Source organism: Oreochromis aureus, linkage group 15 (assembly GCF_013358895.1).
Source record: "Oreochromis aureus strain Israel breed Guangdong linkage group 15, ZZ_aureus, whole genome shotgun sequence".
Classification (NCBI taxonomy): Eukaryota; Metazoa; Chordata; class Actinopteri; order Cichliformes; family Cichlidae; genus Oreochromis; species Oreochromis aureus.
The window spans coordinates 39,980,383-39,997,520 of NC_052956.1; the positions used below are offsets into that span (position 1 = coordinate 39,980,383).

Consider the following 17,138-nt stretch of genomic DNA (forward strand, 5'->3'; position numbering starts at 1 on the left):
ACTCTCTCAGGAATGAATTCAAACGTTCACACACTTAAAAAAGATAAAGAAAGACTGTTAGTGAAAGAATGTTATATTTACTGGAACTGGAAACAACCAATGAGAGACCAATAAAAGCTCTGCAAATTCCTGCAAATTGTTGATGAAATGAATTCATGTAAGAGACTCTAGTCATGCATCTGCATTGCTGTTAGCATAAACAGTCATCTTTCAAACAGTGCACATGGATCAAACAGCACAGCTTCAACAAATGAAAGCAGGTCAGCCAAAAAGTCACCATGAACCAGGCATGAAAGGGAACATTATCCATTTAGTATGTTTGTAATTGGTGAGATAAAACGGAGAAGAGCACAGATGACTAATGGAGGAGCACGCACACAACAGACAGCAACAAAAAGCAAATAAAAAAAGCAAAAAGGTTGTGCTGGCCCACTCTATACAGTGCACAACACACTCGCTTTATGTGTGTGTGCGTGTTTTTGTGAGCACAGTGTGCGTCCACTATTGGCTGTTGCTAGGCTACAAAGACTTCAGCACTACATTTAGAAACAAATAGTGGGATGTAAAAGAAAGAAGGATTGGGACAAAAGCATCAGTCCTGCAGGCTTTCTGCGCTCTGCTGTGCCGAGCGTTTGGATGAGTGCTGCAGCATCTGAAACCTGCATCTGCACTCATAACAAAATCCAGCTTTTATATGAAAACAGGGACTGAAAAGTGGCGAGAGATGGAAGATGCAATTCTCTTAATGAGTTTAAAATGAAACCTGACCAGCAGAAGAAAATGAAAACTGTCACAGGGGAGCTGCTGCTCACTCTGACGATGGTCACATTTTTAATGCCTCACAAACCTCATGCTGAGAGAGTAAGCAACATGATGTCTGTCACACATGTGAAAGCTCAGTGTTGCTGCTCGCTGAGCGGTGCACTGGCTGGTGTACGTCACTCTGAGCTGTTTCAGAAAAGCTGTTAAAGTTGGTAAATCTTCACACAGTGTTCAACCTATAATTTTGAATTCTGCAATTCGTCATCAAATTACCTCAGACGTTTGTGATTTCATACACAAAAATCATGTTTTCATGTCTAAGTGGGGACATCTACCTGACATGATGAATGCCTAACCTAACCACAGCCTGACCCTGACACTAAAACTAAAGCCTTCACACTGACGGGGACGCCATTGGTCCCCACAAAGATATGCAAACACAGCACACACAGACACACACGCGTGTGCGAGGTCAAGATAATGGCTGTGCTTGGACTTTGGATGTATTTACAAGTAAAATGATTTCTGAGGAAGAAGGTTAGAAGCAGTGCTGTGCCTCCTTCTTTGTTCTCTCACATGTACACGCCCTCCACGCCTATGCGACGACTATGTGAGCTGCAGGAGAGCAAACAGCAACATTTGTCTTATTTTTGATCAAATAGCCTAAAATTGTGTCTAACTGGCAACATTCCATGATTGTATACATTTTATAAACTCATTTTTCAGTTTCCTACTCGACGTATTTTCTCTAAAACACGGTGAAGAACGAGCACGTCAGCTAATACGTCAGGACTCGTTCTGCTTTAATCTCACTGAATGAAGATGTGCACTGAATAAATGTATAAAAAATAAATAAATGTTGGAGGGTGAATTACATTCTACTCAGATTTTAATTTCCTTTCAGTGGCACATTTTTCAATGACAGTCACTGACATTGACTTCACAATTTATTCTAATAGATGTGAGACTAATTTAAATAATGAAAAGGCTCCACATATTTAAATGTTCTTCTTATCAAATTGCACTGAAACATACATTCACGTCTCTACTTAAACCTGCTCAACAGTTTATAGTTAAATTACAAACTGTAATTATATATTTAAGGATTATTTTAGTGCTGTAATTCGACCTCACTGGCACAAATGAAAGGTTTCTAAAGACGGAGTTTCCAGGAGTTTCTTACTTGATAGTTTGTCTCATGTAGCGGTCGGGGTCCTGCGCAGTGAAAGTGGTGAGCATGGACCCGGCCGACAGACCCTCCTCCAGCCTCATGGATTTTGGGTTTGGGCGAAACTCCGGGCTTTCGTTCAGATCCAGGATTCGTACGGAGACGGTTGCCGTGGACTGACGAGGCAAGTGGATGCCGCGGACCAGCGTGACCTCGTTCTCTGCTTCCACAGTCAGCATGAAGGCACGGGTGCTCTCGTAATCTATGGGCTGCAGGATGAGAGTGATGCTGATCACCCGATGTCAGGGAAATTCAACACGTGCAACCTTAACCATCATGTTTCTCTGGAACATGTCAGACAGTACAAACATCACGATCACAGGGATCTTCTGCTCTCTGGATGTTACAAACCGACTACACCGATAGTCGAGCACAGCTGCTACTTTGAGATCGCTCTGTGAGAACATTATTTTTCAGGCAACTAAAGTCTTGAGAATTTGCATTTTATTCGTGTGTATTTGTGTGCGTGTGCATGTTGTGCACATCCAAACCACACCTTGACCACAGTGAGGAGGCCCTCGTTGGTGGTGGGGTCGGTGGGGATGGAGAAGCGTCCCGTGGGGTCCCCGGCGATGATGCGGTACACGGCGCTCCAGGCCGGAGTGTGAGGCTGGTCTTTGTCTGTCACGGTCAGGTTGGCGACGATCACGTTCACCCTGTTCTCGTGAACCTCCCCGAAGAACTGAAAGAGCAGAGACTCGATGACTCGAACAGCGATATGCAAAACTATGGTGAACATTACAAACAAACAATGCTTTGCTGCTGCAAACAGTTCTCAGAGCCGAGTGCGCTGCATCTGAAAATAAAGAGCACATCTCCCACAAACACTGCTCCTTCCTGTCCAGCCTGTTCAGCTGAGGAGGATAAACATATTGGATGTTTCATTGGCTTTTCACTCCTCCACCATCTGCCTGCTGCCAATAAAAGCTCAGAGAGCTTTAGTGTCGTTTAGACGACGCTGCCTCGCCCCTGTTTGCTGATGCAGAGCCAGCATACTGTGTGTGTGTGTGTCTGTGTGTGTGTGTGTGTCTGTGTGTGTGTGTGTGGGGACCTACTGTCTCTGTGGTGAACTCTGGAGCATTGTCATTGACATCAGTGATCCTGATGACGGTGGTGGCAGTGTTGGAAAGGCCGTAGGTGGGGTTCCCCTCCATGTCCGTGGCCTGGATGATCAGGGTGTACTGCGTGACTTTCTGGAATCACAGAACAGAAAGCATCACTTATTCTGCAGACTGAAGCGTCCCACTGTGCATCATATGACTTGGAAATAAATCTAATTAAAACCATTTGACAAGGGGACTGTCATTTTGTCTAATCACCATTATAGCTGATGATTCAGTCAGTGCTAGTTACAAATAATGTTCGGAGAGATAATGACTGCAGGATTGGTTCACACTCACTCCCTGTACTAATGTAAGACCGATTCTGCTTTCGAGAGCACAATAATCTGATTTTTAGGGCAGCCCACTGCTGATCCTTTTTCTAAAACTGATTGCTAATGTATCTCAGACCTTAATTACAGAATGCACTATAATAACACTATAACTGAGCTGCAGCTAGTCTGACACATCACCTGACAGTGAGATGATGTTTAGACTTCGAGTTTCATCCTTTTTCTTTAAACTGAAATTAAAAAAGAATAAACTTTTAAGCTTCACATCCATCAAAGTGTAAAAGGTGATGGAGACTTTTAAACTGCTGAAATCTTCACATGTATACTTAAATGGACCTCATCATCATGGCTTATAGTTTACTTCATCTGTATTGCCTCATTTTCTTCTTTCTATGTTGCAAAGTTGGATTTTTCTGCTATTTTTCAGGCTTTTAAAATCTTCAGTCGATCCTTGTTTATTGCATATTTTTTCTTTTTAGTTTCTGTGATGAAGCTTTTATTCTGTTTTTAATTGCTCTCTATTATGACGCTGTCTGTGTTACCTCATCATCGGCTCGTCAGTCACCTATGAAAGAGCAACCTGCACGAAAGCTGCCACACAAATAAAGTTTGGTTGATTGACTGTGAACAAAAGAGGAGTGCAGATTACTTTGTCAATTACTTTTTGTACTATAATAACAGCTGCAGCTTTAGCGGTGATTGATGAATCCCCAGTGTGCCCAGATTCAGTTTGCCCTCCAGTTTAACTGTCTCGTTCTCTGCAGCTTATAATGTCTTATTTTTGCTTCTTATATCAAACATGTGCAGATTTTGCAACTATGACTTTTAGCTACGATGGAACTACGGTTCATGATTTTATCACATCCAGACTGAGTTTCTGCTCTAAGTTGGACTCAGTAAGGCACAAACATCACAAGAATTAGAGATGGTTCAAAACGCAGCTGCGACACTCCTGCCTGGCTTCCTTACACTGGCTCCCAGTGCAGTTCACTGTTTGTGGGGCTTCCTTCTGAAGTGTCTCCATTAGCTTATCATGGTACATTTTATATATGTGTCATATTAGCGATTTTCATGTTTGCAGTTTAGATGTTTGCTCTTCGTTGTTGCATCTGAAGGTGCAGCTGCTGGAATTTGGTTACACGCTACACGACAATGACGGCTTCTGGTTCCAGATATCATAGCTGTTACAGTTCTTCGCCCCGTGCAGCATATATAATAAACATATAACAGAAATATATCGTACACAACATGACAGGGTCAATAAACGTCTCAGTTCCAAAAAATCTGAATTTTCTGGTTCTGTTTCTTTGGGTCGGGTCTTACAGAGTTAATAATTAATATCAATGACGGTGGGTGTCATCTCAGCCATGCAGGTCTGGCTGCTGGCACAGAGACTCAGCTCACCTGCTTTTATAAGGTAAACAGGGTTAATCTGAACTGCGAATCACAGACGGGCTAAAATACAGAGCTCTGAATGAGAACAATAGGTACATTTAAAAACAGACTTCATCAGTGACTATTAATGCTGGCGTGCAGATAGCATGGCCTCACAACAGATGGAATTCAGTGGGCTCTACTGACGTAAGACTTTAAAAAAGCTGTCTCTATGCTGCAGGATACACTGCAGGCTGGACACACACTCAGGCTGAGACGCAGCTGCTCCATATGGATTCAGATATCAGCATCAGAAAATGTCCACCTTTAACACACACACACACACCTCCCGATCAAGGCCTGCCGCCACAGTGATGATGTCACCAGTCTTGTTGTTAATGGTAAACATGTTGGAGGAGGGGCTCTGGGGATTCTGGGAAAGGATTTTATATCTCAGCATCCCGTTGGCAGTTTTTGGATCATCCTTGTCCACTGCTGTCACCGTCATCACGAAGGATCCTGCAGGGAAGCACACAGCAAGTCAGCGCACATATGCCAGCGAGGGGATGATGTAATCCAAAAGTTACTCTGTGTGTGTGTGTGTGTGTGTGTGTGTGTGTGTGTGTGTGTGGGTACCAGGCTTGGATCCCTCGGGGACGGAGCCATTAAAGATGCTGTGAGTGAACTCTGGTCTGTTGTCGTTCTGGTCGATGACATTAATGACGATGTCGATGGGGTTCTCCACCTGATTCCCATTCAGGTCCACTGCGTGGGCTCGCAACTATACACAGACACACAAACATGCACACACATACTGTTATTAGGAGAGAGACAGGTGAAGACGGTAATAAACTGCTTCCTTCCACTGAGACTAATTACGAGAGTTTAGTGCTCTGAGAGACCTCAGGAGATAAACGAAACAGCCCACAATGTTAAAGGAAGCACAAGTGCACATATAGCATGGAACTCAGCTAATAAATGGATCTAAGGCATGAACAAAGAGCTCACATGTAGTTTAGATTGAATGCTGTTACCGTGCAGTTTTATCTTGCAGGGGCTAAAAAGCAAAACTATGTCGCTGAGAGGTCAAAAGATTTGCCAACAATCTGACAAAACTGGTGATTACTGCTAAACTAGAAAATGTTAAATAATATTGCAGCAGAGTCGTACAAGTGTATGGATGAGGAGTAAACCTTTGCATGGTGAAGAAAATCCCTTCCATGGCTGCAGAGTAATTCAAGACTGCTGCGCAGGATTTAGACAGACATGTTTCTTTGTTAAAGATCAAGAGAAGACTTCAGGCTCGAACCTTTGAGGATGCAGCACACGCACAAACCCCATGGTACAACACAAAACCAGAACCACTAAGGCTAGGTTGTGGTTGGGCATGCATGGCTGCCAGTGGATATCCCACACCCACAAAAGCAAGCAGCTGAATGAATGCAGAATTAGACAGAAGTGTTGTGTTTGTACACATTAATTTGAAGGCATAAAACCTTATTGGAGCACATTTCATCGGTCAGCTGGGCAATGATCCTAAAGAAATGGATAAATCAACCAAAGAGCTTTTAAGGTGGAATAACCTGGCTGAGTCACCTGATCTCAGTCTGATTAAACTGCAGTCCACCTGCTGAAGATGAAACTGAAGCTGGGAAATCCAACAACAAGGAGTCTGCATGAAACAGTGTGTGTCACAGCAAAGATGCAAGGAGCCTGATGGCTTTCTATGAGCCCCAGACTTCAGGCAACCATAAATCACAAAAGACTTACACAAAATATGAATTATTATTATATTTATAACAGGAATGTTTCTCCTATGTAGCTCTTTTAACAGTGATTCTGACATTTTGTCACATTGTGACAAACATTTACTGTGTACATTGGAAAAAACATAACAGTAACCCAGCAACTAGTTTTGGATCAAGAATGAAAAATACTGAAAGCAATATTCCAGTGTCAGTGCATCAAACAGTCCCACACTGCTTCTGCAACAGGTTCATAGTGTGCCTGGATGTGAACACAACTGGGTAGCTGTCACTGTTTTGTGCACCATTAATGTTGTGAAACGGTTCATCTGAATTCAAACTATGATTTTATCTTAAGCCCAAAAACATAATTTAGTGACTGAATCTGAAATAAACTTAGATTCCCAATAATGCAGCTGCTGGAAAACCTCTGACTGCACTCACATTACACTCACACTGCACTGACATTACATTTAACAACTTAAAAAGTTATTGTGACCATTTGGTTTTGCAAAACATTTCACTTTTATGAACAGATTAATTTCATAACTGCACGTACACACTGACCCACATGCACTTGTGCCCCCAGCCCAGGCTGCACCAACCACGCTGTGCACAATACAGTTTGCACACCTGTTACACAAATACTCCTTTCCTGGCAATTTTAATGCATTTTGTTGCTTCATTTTGGATAAACGTTTTGCACCAGTGAGTGGGTCATATCATCCTCTCAAATGCCTTAAAGAATAATTAATGAATGAAATAGCTAACAGTGATTCTAGCAGAGGCAGCTGTGGTTCAGGAAGCCAAAGAGGCCCCTAAATTACTTATTATTCTAATACTGGTGGGTCACGGCACATCTGCCAAAGACCAAACTGTGCACAATTTGGAGATGCTCTGGGATGATTGAGTGTACTTTAGAATAACATGTATGCAGCCTAAACTTTATACCAGCAGCTGCAGAAAACATCCTATATGTATTTGTTGTGTAGTTGAATGAATCTCTGGAGGTTTGAGAATAAAAGCTACAAAACAGTGTTTTGTAATTAATATTAAATAATCTGCTCAAAGATCAAAACCATCAAAGCTAACACAAAACTTTGAAAAACAACTTTTCAAGGAACATATTCCAACTTTGAAAATCAAACATCTGTTTTATTTTTGGCCTTAGTTTAAATCAGGTGCATATGTGATGTATTTATTCAGCATAATGTGGTCAAAGATGCTGAATATAGGTATTGATTGGCCCTGATAAGGCATTCCTTTACAGTGCATCTGTATGAGGCTCTCAAAGAGCCAAAGCCTCCCTCATGAATAAACATGCAGGCCAATCCCAGCTCCTAGCTCTGACAACTACATCCAATCACATGAATATTCATCAGACAGCTTAAATGCAAATCAACCTGCTGCGACTCCAGATTTCCACTCCCCCGTGTGAGTTGTGTGTGCATTCCTACAGATCAAAAGGTTAGACTCTGCTCTCGGAGCTGTTTGTGACGGTAGCAGATATAGTAAGCAAACACCAAGTGGCTTTTTTAAAGGAATTTCTTCATCATCTCTGCATGAGAGAGAATAAATCCAGGAGAGAGTGACAGCACAGATATAACATGAAAATGCGAGGGATGACACAGAGCAGCGTGCTGACTGGGACTCATGCCTCCAGAGGCAGGTCCTACAAGTGTTAGGGTTACTGTTAAACTGCATTTGATGTAATCTAAGGTGAAACTTTTACTACTTTTAAAGAGCCCATCTTTGGCTGGCCACAGAAAACACTTTGAAGAGCACACACTGACACTACGACATATCTACCATGCAAGAACGGAATAAACGCTCCGTGGCAACGGATTGCAACAAGGAAGAAGGAACCGAGACGCAACGCTGCAGATGTTTGTATCGCATATTAATCACAGACCTCGGTTTCACATGCAGCCATAGGAGCTAACACACTGATCGCTAAAGCATGCATCGTTTGCGCTGCCTTCGACCTTCGCTGTCACGCCCACAGTCTTACGTGGAAATTGGAGATGTGCTCTCTGTCCAGAGGCTTGGTGACCGACAGCTGGCCTGATATGGGGTTAATGATGAAGATCCCAGTGGGAGGCTGGTCAGCCCCAGGTCCTGTCACACTGTAGCGCAGCATTCGGTTCTTATCCCGGTCTGAGCGGATCTAAATAACAGACAGAAAAACAAAGGGAAGCATTTACTACAGGAAAGGCAGAGCGGGAAGAACAGTGAAGGTGGTAAATAACAGCAAATCTGCATTAAAAACCAAACTTTCTATGTTAAAGTCGACGTTCTTTGTGAGCATCTGCTGCTGTCACAGTATTCTGGGAGCTGTTTCTTTCTGCTGAGCATGACTGCCATCTTTTTTTTAAATGTAAGAATATAATAAAACCACAAGTGGAGCAAAACTTTGTGAGTTTGACCTGGATGTGTCTTGTGTGTCACGATGACTTTAGGCTTGCACATGCAACACGCAGCAGGAGCCTGAAGCGGCTCAGGAAAGGAAATGTGATTTGAGGTGAAGCTAAAATAAACTGTGATGTCTGGAGCACCTTCAATATCCTGCACATTGTCCACATCATCACGGCATTAAAGAGTGTGGGGGTGCTGCAAAGATCGACGTGCACACACGCGTGTTTACAAGTGTCAGAAAAAGATGAAGACGTGTCCGAATTAATGCATTTTAAAGAGACAACAGCATAATGCTAAGATAGTGGGCGGAGCCAGAGGGAAGGCTACGTTTGAAAACACTCATCAAAATCATTCAAACAGAAGCAAAGAATAAATGATTCATGTACAAATCAAATTCAGCCTGAAAGGTGAGCTGCCTCTTTCTCCACCTGCACGGCTCACTGTGTAGTAAAGAGCACAGATATCTACCTGCTGTTTTTCCTAAAGTTACATTTAGAAATGGACCAGCACTGATATGTAGTCTTACATCCTGCAAAGGTCACATATAACCGTACAGCACTGTATCTCCTACATATACACAGCTCCAAACAGTCAGCATGCCAGATTTGCTGCTCTGAGGTTGAATGTACATTTGGTAAGAATGTTTTGCTTCAAACGTCTGAAGCTGTTTGTGTTCTGCTTTAAAACATTAGAACAGACTCACAGTTCTTTACACTTAAAAAAAGTAGATTATAGATCAACGTGTCTGGCTCCCTGAGGATCAAACCAGTGTGAGTTTGAGACTCCGACTCGATAAAGTGAAGGCCTCTCATCACATAGTTCTGCTAACACTGCAGCTGCATTTGTCATTCTGTAGCTATTTCATCTCTATTACAGCAGTCACAGCTGCATAACTGGTTTCATAATAATTACGTATTATGTGTGGAGGCTGTTTGCTCTGCAAGGCTGTCATTGTTAAAAGTAACTAAAGTGATTTATTACAAGGTTTTCAAAGGTCATCGGGTTACAGGAAGTAGAGCTACGCCTGATTCATGAGGAACAGAGAGAGAGCCTCATCTCTTCCTGCAGCCCACAGAAAGCCAACAGTGTAAGCGTAGAGTTTAGATGATGGATACTGTATCTCTTACTAAGCTTTGGGACTTATTAGTTTTGATAAAAGAAGTGATTCATGAAAAGAATGTAGCTGACTGTAAAGTGAAGTCTGCTAACATGTAGAGAAAGCACTGCAGATGTTTTGTTGTAGGAACAATGCTCGTATCCTGACTAAACCACTGAAACTGTCTCTGTAGATCAAAATTAAAAATGTACTTTTTAATGAAAATATTCCTTTAAAAAAGAACCAATTTTATCTGAATATGAACAATGGTCCACCTCTGCACCCCGAGTGCAGCTCCCCTGCCTGCCCCCTCTGCACAAACACAGCTAAACTAGCCTACGCCCGACAGACACTAATCCAGCTTCACGTTCAAACCAGAATGCTGAAGAAGACTAGTTTCTGAAGAATGAAGAAAGTCAGCATCAGAATTTGTTTAGCTTCAATATATTTCTACATGGACCTTGGGAAGTTTTATTTTGTGCTTTTTAAGGCACAGATACTACTCATTTTTCACCGCACACTTATCTAACTCAGCATTAGTGTAGTATTTTATCATAACATTTGGACTCTTCATAGATGTCTGCATTAGCATTGAGTTCATTTTTTGTTCATACGTGCATGTCTGCTCTAAAATTTACTGCATGGTCTTGCTCCGCTGTACATCTCTGATTGGCTCTGAGGTCACTGGATGTGACCCTTTAAGTGTTTCAAGTTTCCGATCAAGCTCCAGCCTTCAGGGCTGAGAAATGAAGAGAGAGGAAGTCCAATTCTTGTTCTGGACCAGTTGAGGTTGACTCCAGTGATTCCCCACAGACTCTTATTAAAATACTCCGGTTTAGACCAACTTACATCTTTTACCCTTTAAGAAAAAGTTTGTTATCATATTTGGTAAATTCTGTGAATTAATGGTAAATTTCTCTGTGATCCACCTGAAAGCTGATGTTGTTGGGGCTGCTGTGACAGATGGGTGTCATCACAGTCCACACCTCTAATGACATGTAATGTCAGTCACTTAACTGAAGGTGCTGCTGATGCCTTTTGCATATTTCAATGCAATTATGTGAGAAATATTACGGCTTGGTTGATTGTACTGATTATTCAGTTTGTGTTTCCAGTGTGCGATCTTTCAGCAGGTATCTGTCTATCTATAATTAAGAGGCATATGTGTGCTTAGCTTCACCCATAAAGGCTTCAGTGTTGCAGGAACTAGAATGTATTTAGAAAGTCATTATAGCATTTGCTATTTAATTTTCCCCCTGAGAGGATGATTTTTGTTCTTAAAGCTCAGTCGCTGCTAACCAGCTAGCTGCTTCCTGTCTCGAGTGTCCGACTGGCTGCAGCTATGCTGGTACTACGTCAGCTGCTTGGTGGCAGACAGGAATCTGAGACAGCTGAGCTCATTAGTGAAGCTGAAGTTAAACCACACGATATGAGACTCATTGAGAGCTAGCTGGTTTATTGTTTAGCTATATCTCACAAAGCTTTTGGAAAATAAAATATTTTCAGAGGATAAAGTTGAATCCACACATGTTCTTGTCTGTGTCCCTCCTCTGGTCCACAAACACTAACACTCGTGGGAAACACTGCTCTGAGATGCAGCTGCACATTTATGGCCGTACCCTGCTAACCAAGCAGGCTAGGCTTGGCTGATAGCATCATACACTAAATATCAGCAGGATTATCATCGCCATACCATCATGGACATCAAAAACTATATCACTACATCCATCTCTTATATACAGGATGCTGTTGCATAGTTGCTAACTGCTATAGTACTCTGTCAGCCTGCATTAGCTTATTGTTGAAACAGGCTAACAAGGATCCTGTTTCCTGGGTATTTCATTAGCTTTATTTTCTTGTCGCTGTCCATTTGAGTCACATTTGATTATCTTTTTCAGACTTTGTGACATTTTGCTCTTTGCTTTATTTCCTGTTTGTTTTCCCTGTTTTCTTCCTTCTCTTCAGTCCTCACAGCCACAGTAAGACAGGCCTTGTTTTGTGTATCTGTGTGTGTGTGTGTGTGTCTTACTCTGACTAGGTCCTCAGGGAACTGTCCTCGTGAGTTCTCAGGAACGTTGATAGGCGGAATGACCCAGTCCCTCTTCACCCGCCTCAGAGTACCATCGCCTTTGACAACCACGCTGCGCCATGGAAACAAGATCTCTGGTACCTGCTGAGTCAGTGTTGCATCACTGGGCTTTACCTGCAGAGACAGTAAACAAGCATTGTGTATATTCAGCTCAGGGTTACACACACACACACACACACAGACACACACACACAGAGCAGAGCACGGGGACGGCTCGGTGACTCAGGGTATTTCTGACCTCATTCCAGTGGCTTGGATTAATGCTCTCATTATAGTCTGCCTGATAAATGACCACCACCTGTCACCATGTGTGGGCGTGTGTGTGTGTGTGTCCTCTGCAGCCACAGATCTGCAGTGACACTGCAGGCCTCACAGACGATGATAAGAAAAAAAGTAAGGAGCCTCTCATTTACTCTCCCACAATGCACCTGCACAGGAGGCGTGCAGCCCCTGACCTTGGAGATGGGGAGGGCTACTCTCTGCAGGACCTGATTCAATTAAATGTTATACCAAGAATACTCTGACATAGAGTACGATGGATTCATATGATACACTGCACAATAACTTATGTTAATATATCACTAGCAGCACTAACTGAATAAACAGAAGCATCATTTCCAGCCAGCAGAGCAAAGAATCATCTGAGGTCAAAGAGTAAACAGATTTATTGTTCTGTGTTATTTTTATAGCAAACACAATTGATTTGACATCACTGAAAAAACCCCATGCCTGAATAAGAAAAGTTAAAGACAGTGTATTCATACTTTCTTCTTATTTCTCTTCTCATTAAAAACCAACTAGTCTGTGTAGGAGCAACATGCAGTCTCACACAGAGATCTGTTTTATAAAACAACGATTTGATATGTGTGGAGTTAAAAACTCGATCGAAAAAATATGAAAGGAGTGGAAATGTCTGAATGGGATGAAAATAAATGAAACAGAGCATCAGAGAGGACGTGTGACTCACGCGATGGATACGTGCAACATTATGGAGGCTGGCTCATCTCGGGCAGATCGTTCATCAGCTTTACCAGCTTTAGTGCTCAACGCGTCCTCTAGTTTTATAGTTTTTGTTCTTACTCTAATATATATATATATATATGTATGTGTGTGTGTGTGTGTGTGTGTGTGTGTGTGTGTGTGTGTGTGTGTGTGTGTGTGTGTGTGTGTGTGTGTGTGTGTGTGTGTCCTGCCTGTCAGTTCTTCATCTTTCAGGTTCCTTGCTCACTTTTCCAACCACTCGCCCAGCAACATCACGCCGTCACAGCCTCCTGTGTGACACTGGTGGCAGAGAGGCGCACAGTACCAGGACTGGTGGTGCTGGGCTGTTTTGCACTCTGCAGCAGTCTGAACATGAACCAGTAAGCCTCATGCAGCCGGCTCAGAGTCCACGCTGTAATTACACTTGTGTAATTCAGCATATTTATATGATAATTATGTAGCTGCTGTTTTTTGGGCTTCATGTAAGTCTGCCACTGTCTGAGTAGATCTGTATAACACTTCACTCTATAATTTGTTCCTCTATATCATTTTCACCGCTGTGATATTTGATGTAGGAGGTTTCTCTTTCTATGATCATTCAGCAGAGGTTTCCAGGTGAAGCAACAGAAGAAGGGATGCTGATGAGTAATTAAACAAGAACAGATCATTAGAAACACCCGTCTGCTGATTCACAACTTAGTCTTCAACTCTGTCAGCTGATCTCAATGAATACAGCTGCTTATCCTTTTTAGTCCAACAGCTGACTCTGTGGACAACACAAAGTACCGTTTCCTGCCATGTCTCTGATTATTCTGACATCTACTTTAACGTTGTAGGGATTAATAAACACGGTGATGTCTAACTTTTCCAAAACAAGCAAAGGTCAAAGGCTCCATACGTCACATCAACACAGAGGATTTGCAGCCATGTGGAGCCTGGCGAGCTGCAAATGTGACGCCTGTTCGTCTCACTCCACACGTCCATTGGATAACAACCCCGGTCCTGCCTCTCAGCTGAAGGCCTCGATGCTGACACTGCTCCCCTGGCAAATGACTGGCTGTTAACTGCGATGGCTCGTCCTCATGAGTCTTCCTTACGAAGGATTGTTGACAGCTTCTTTCACCCTCTGTGATTCTCCTCCTCGCCGACTGCAGCAAGTGATTCTGATAGCAGCTAAAGCATATGGCAGCCAGCTATTTCTGGGCCCTGTTTATAAGAACAGCCAATCAAAGCCGCTGCCTTGTCTAAATACATGCAGAGGGCCTTATTATCACTGTTGTACATGAAACAAACTAACAGATGGCTGTTTGACTTGCTTTGTCTCTGCAATCAGCACTTGGCCAACCTCAGACGCCTGCTGGGCTGCAAAAGCTGTGATTTTATATCTGTTCATACTGAAGCAGGGGGGAGGTTTCTCTCACATGCTGGCTTCCTCAGACGTGCATACAGGTATGTGTTAACACTGTCGAGTTCTGAACGTGTTAATTAAGTCATTATTATTCAAACGGTAAAAGGATTCATATACTGCTGTGTAGATGAAAAACTTCAAACTATTCAATAAAAGAATTCAAAAATCAGAGATTGGACTCTCAGCCTGTTGTGATGCACTTGGATCATCGAGCTCTAAACACGTGGACTATATGACGATCGAAGCTGAGACACATGCCTGTCATTGCTTTGCGGTTTGGCTGCCTTGGCATGGTGATGCTGGACCAATATGAATATTTTACTGCAGTGGATTAATGAAACGCACCAAGTATGAAAGGCTGGCAAAGAGCAGTGTTGTTTCTAGTGCCATTGGAATATGTTACATGTGTACTGCACTCAAAACCAGACCAACTCTTCAAGGTGTGGGAACCATACTTGAATATCGTGGAACCTGACGTCTCTAACATTACTCTACAAGGATTCTCTTGAGTGTTCAAACTGCATGGTGTTACTGGGACCACAGGTCTTATTGTACTGTATTATATTCTTTATTTAGATGGTTCTGAGCTGGTGTTTGTTTTGTGATTATTTCTCAGTCTGTTTGTTTGTTTTTGTTTTGTTTTTTATTGCTGTGAACTGTACACTATGTTATGTTATATAATTATGTATTATTTGTGGAAAAAAAATGAAATGCCAAAAACTGCAGTTCCTCTGGTACAGACTGGCTCCAAACATGAGTCCGGCCCCATGTGTTAACACGTCTAACTTCAAATCATTCAGTAACATGTTTACAGCCTGGTATGAAAACAGTTTGGGCCTCTATGCACAGTTCATTTCTTCATAACTGGTTAACAGCGATCCTCATTAGTCTGTAAAGAGTCTCTGGCCTGTTTTGGTGGATCGTAGTGAAAACACGGAGCTCTCTTATCAAAATAAAAGACAAACACAAGAATATCAAAAACATGAAAACTGTAAAGACAAAGTTTTAAAAAGCCTTTGAATGCTTTTACCTCAGTTCGAGTGCTGTTGCTCGGATGAACATGGAGATGAATTCTGGCCTTCCAGACCTGTTTAGTCTGCAGGTCATGGGCGTAGACCAGCACAGCCTTCTCCTTTCCCAGCAGGTTTAGGTGGTGCAGGGCGTAGACCCCGCCGTCCTCATTCACACTGAAATCATGTTTATCTCCAACCTGGAACCAGACTTTCCCCCCGCCGCAGACCTGGAAGCTCACTGTTGAAGAGAGAAGACCGACACTGACATCAGCGACGTGTGCAGGCCAAGAAAAACATTTGTTTTTATGCAGCAGCTTTTGTCCTACTGAAACAGCTCGTCCTGGTACGGACGTCACAAACAGTTGGACTCACTGTTTCTGCTGTTTTATCTCCAAAACTTTCTTTAGTTTTTGCTGAAATTCAGGATTTTCACTGTGACGTGACTGTTTTATCTGTATTCAGACGAACAGCATGAATAACTCATTCATTTGCTGACACAGCGACACACTTTTGTCATCCAGCAGGGGGCTGTGGGGCTGTGGGGGCTGTGGGGTTTTAGGGCTGTGGGACTGTGGGGCTGTGGGGGCTGTGGGGCTGTGGGGGCTGTGGGGTTTTAGGGCTGTGGGACTGTGGGGCTGTGGGGGCTGTGGGGGCTGTGGGGCTGTGGGGGCTGTGGGGTTTTAGGGCTGTGGGACTGTGGGGCTGTGGGGGCTGTGGGGTTTTAGGGCTGTGGGACTGTGGGGCTGTGGGGGCTGTGGGGGCTGTGGGGTTTTAGGGCTGTGGGGCTGTGGGGCTGTGGGGGCTGTGGGGCTGTGGGGGCTGTGGGGGCTGTGGGGGCTGTGGGGTTTTAGGGCTGTGGGGCTGTCAGAATTTCATTGCTAGTTAATAACTGCTGTCTACACTGTGTGTGATGATATTTTATTAATCAATTATACTTTTTGCTTTATCTATATGACATTTCTTACAGTGCATTTTGCCGCCCATTCACACCAGGGCTGCTTAATAATGACAGCAAATGTAATCAGCGATATTTGACTCGATACTGTAATCTGTGGGAAAGAAGAAGCGTCAGACTGGGGAGCATCTGTGATCATAAAGCTTGTCTGCCAAGGGCCACTGCTGGTCCCTGCAGGCCCCCAGCTTTAGATGTCTGTGGGTACAGAAAGGAGCAACAAGAGGCTTATGCAGCATTGGACTGGCACCCTTTGAAGCCCTGAATGGTTTCCACAGGGAGGGCGACACAGAGTTGCAGCCACCAACCAAAGGACAACATCAGATAGCCTGAAGCGCCCACAATCTCACCTCCAAATAGCTTTTAAAACTTTTGCTCCTTCTTGATAAATCTTGGTGACTCTCCTTCCATCAGCTGGGCTCAACTAAACTGTGACTTCAGGCTTTTAGAGGAGAGCCAGCGTGCGACAGTGTAAAGGAGAAGGCTTGATCTATAATGCAAGACAACAGGAGAGCTGAAATTAATGCACAAAGGGAAAGTTTTATCCCAGTTATGCTGTCTTCCTAAGTATTAACAACTCAACACTGTAACAGCGATGAAACCTGGACACAACCAATCACAGTGGTTTTTTCTTCAAAGCTGCTTAAGGAGAATTTAAGAGAAGAAAAAAAAGTAACAGAGT

General features: G+C 43.1%; 1 protein-coding gene across 1 annotated transcript in view; it reads right to left on the reverse strand.

The window, feature by feature from the left end:
- Positions 1 to 17,138, reverse strand: part of LOC116333102 (cadherin-2-like) — a 101,412-nt gene that overhangs the window by 36,855 nt on the left and 47,419 nt on the right. The window contains exons 3-10 of the mRNA XM_031756253.2: positions 15,522 to 15,742; positions 12,043 to 12,216; positions 8,514 to 8,669; positions 5,394 to 5,538; positions 5,104 to 5,276; positions 3,046 to 3,183; positions 2,487 to 2,672; positions 1,946 to 2,199 (exon numbers count right to left, since the gene is read on the reverse strand). Of these exons, the coding sequence (XP_031612113.1) occupies positions 1,946 to 2,199; positions 2,487 to 2,672; positions 3,046 to 3,183; positions 5,104 to 5,276; positions 5,394 to 5,538; positions 8,514 to 8,669; positions 12,043 to 12,216; positions 15,522 to 15,742 (1,447 nt within the window). The remainder of the gene's footprint in view (positions 1 to 1,945; positions 2,200 to 2,486; positions 2,673 to 3,045; positions 3,184 to 5,103; positions 5,277 to 5,393; positions 5,539 to 8,513; positions 8,670 to 12,042; positions 12,217 to 15,521; positions 15,743 to 17,138) is intronic.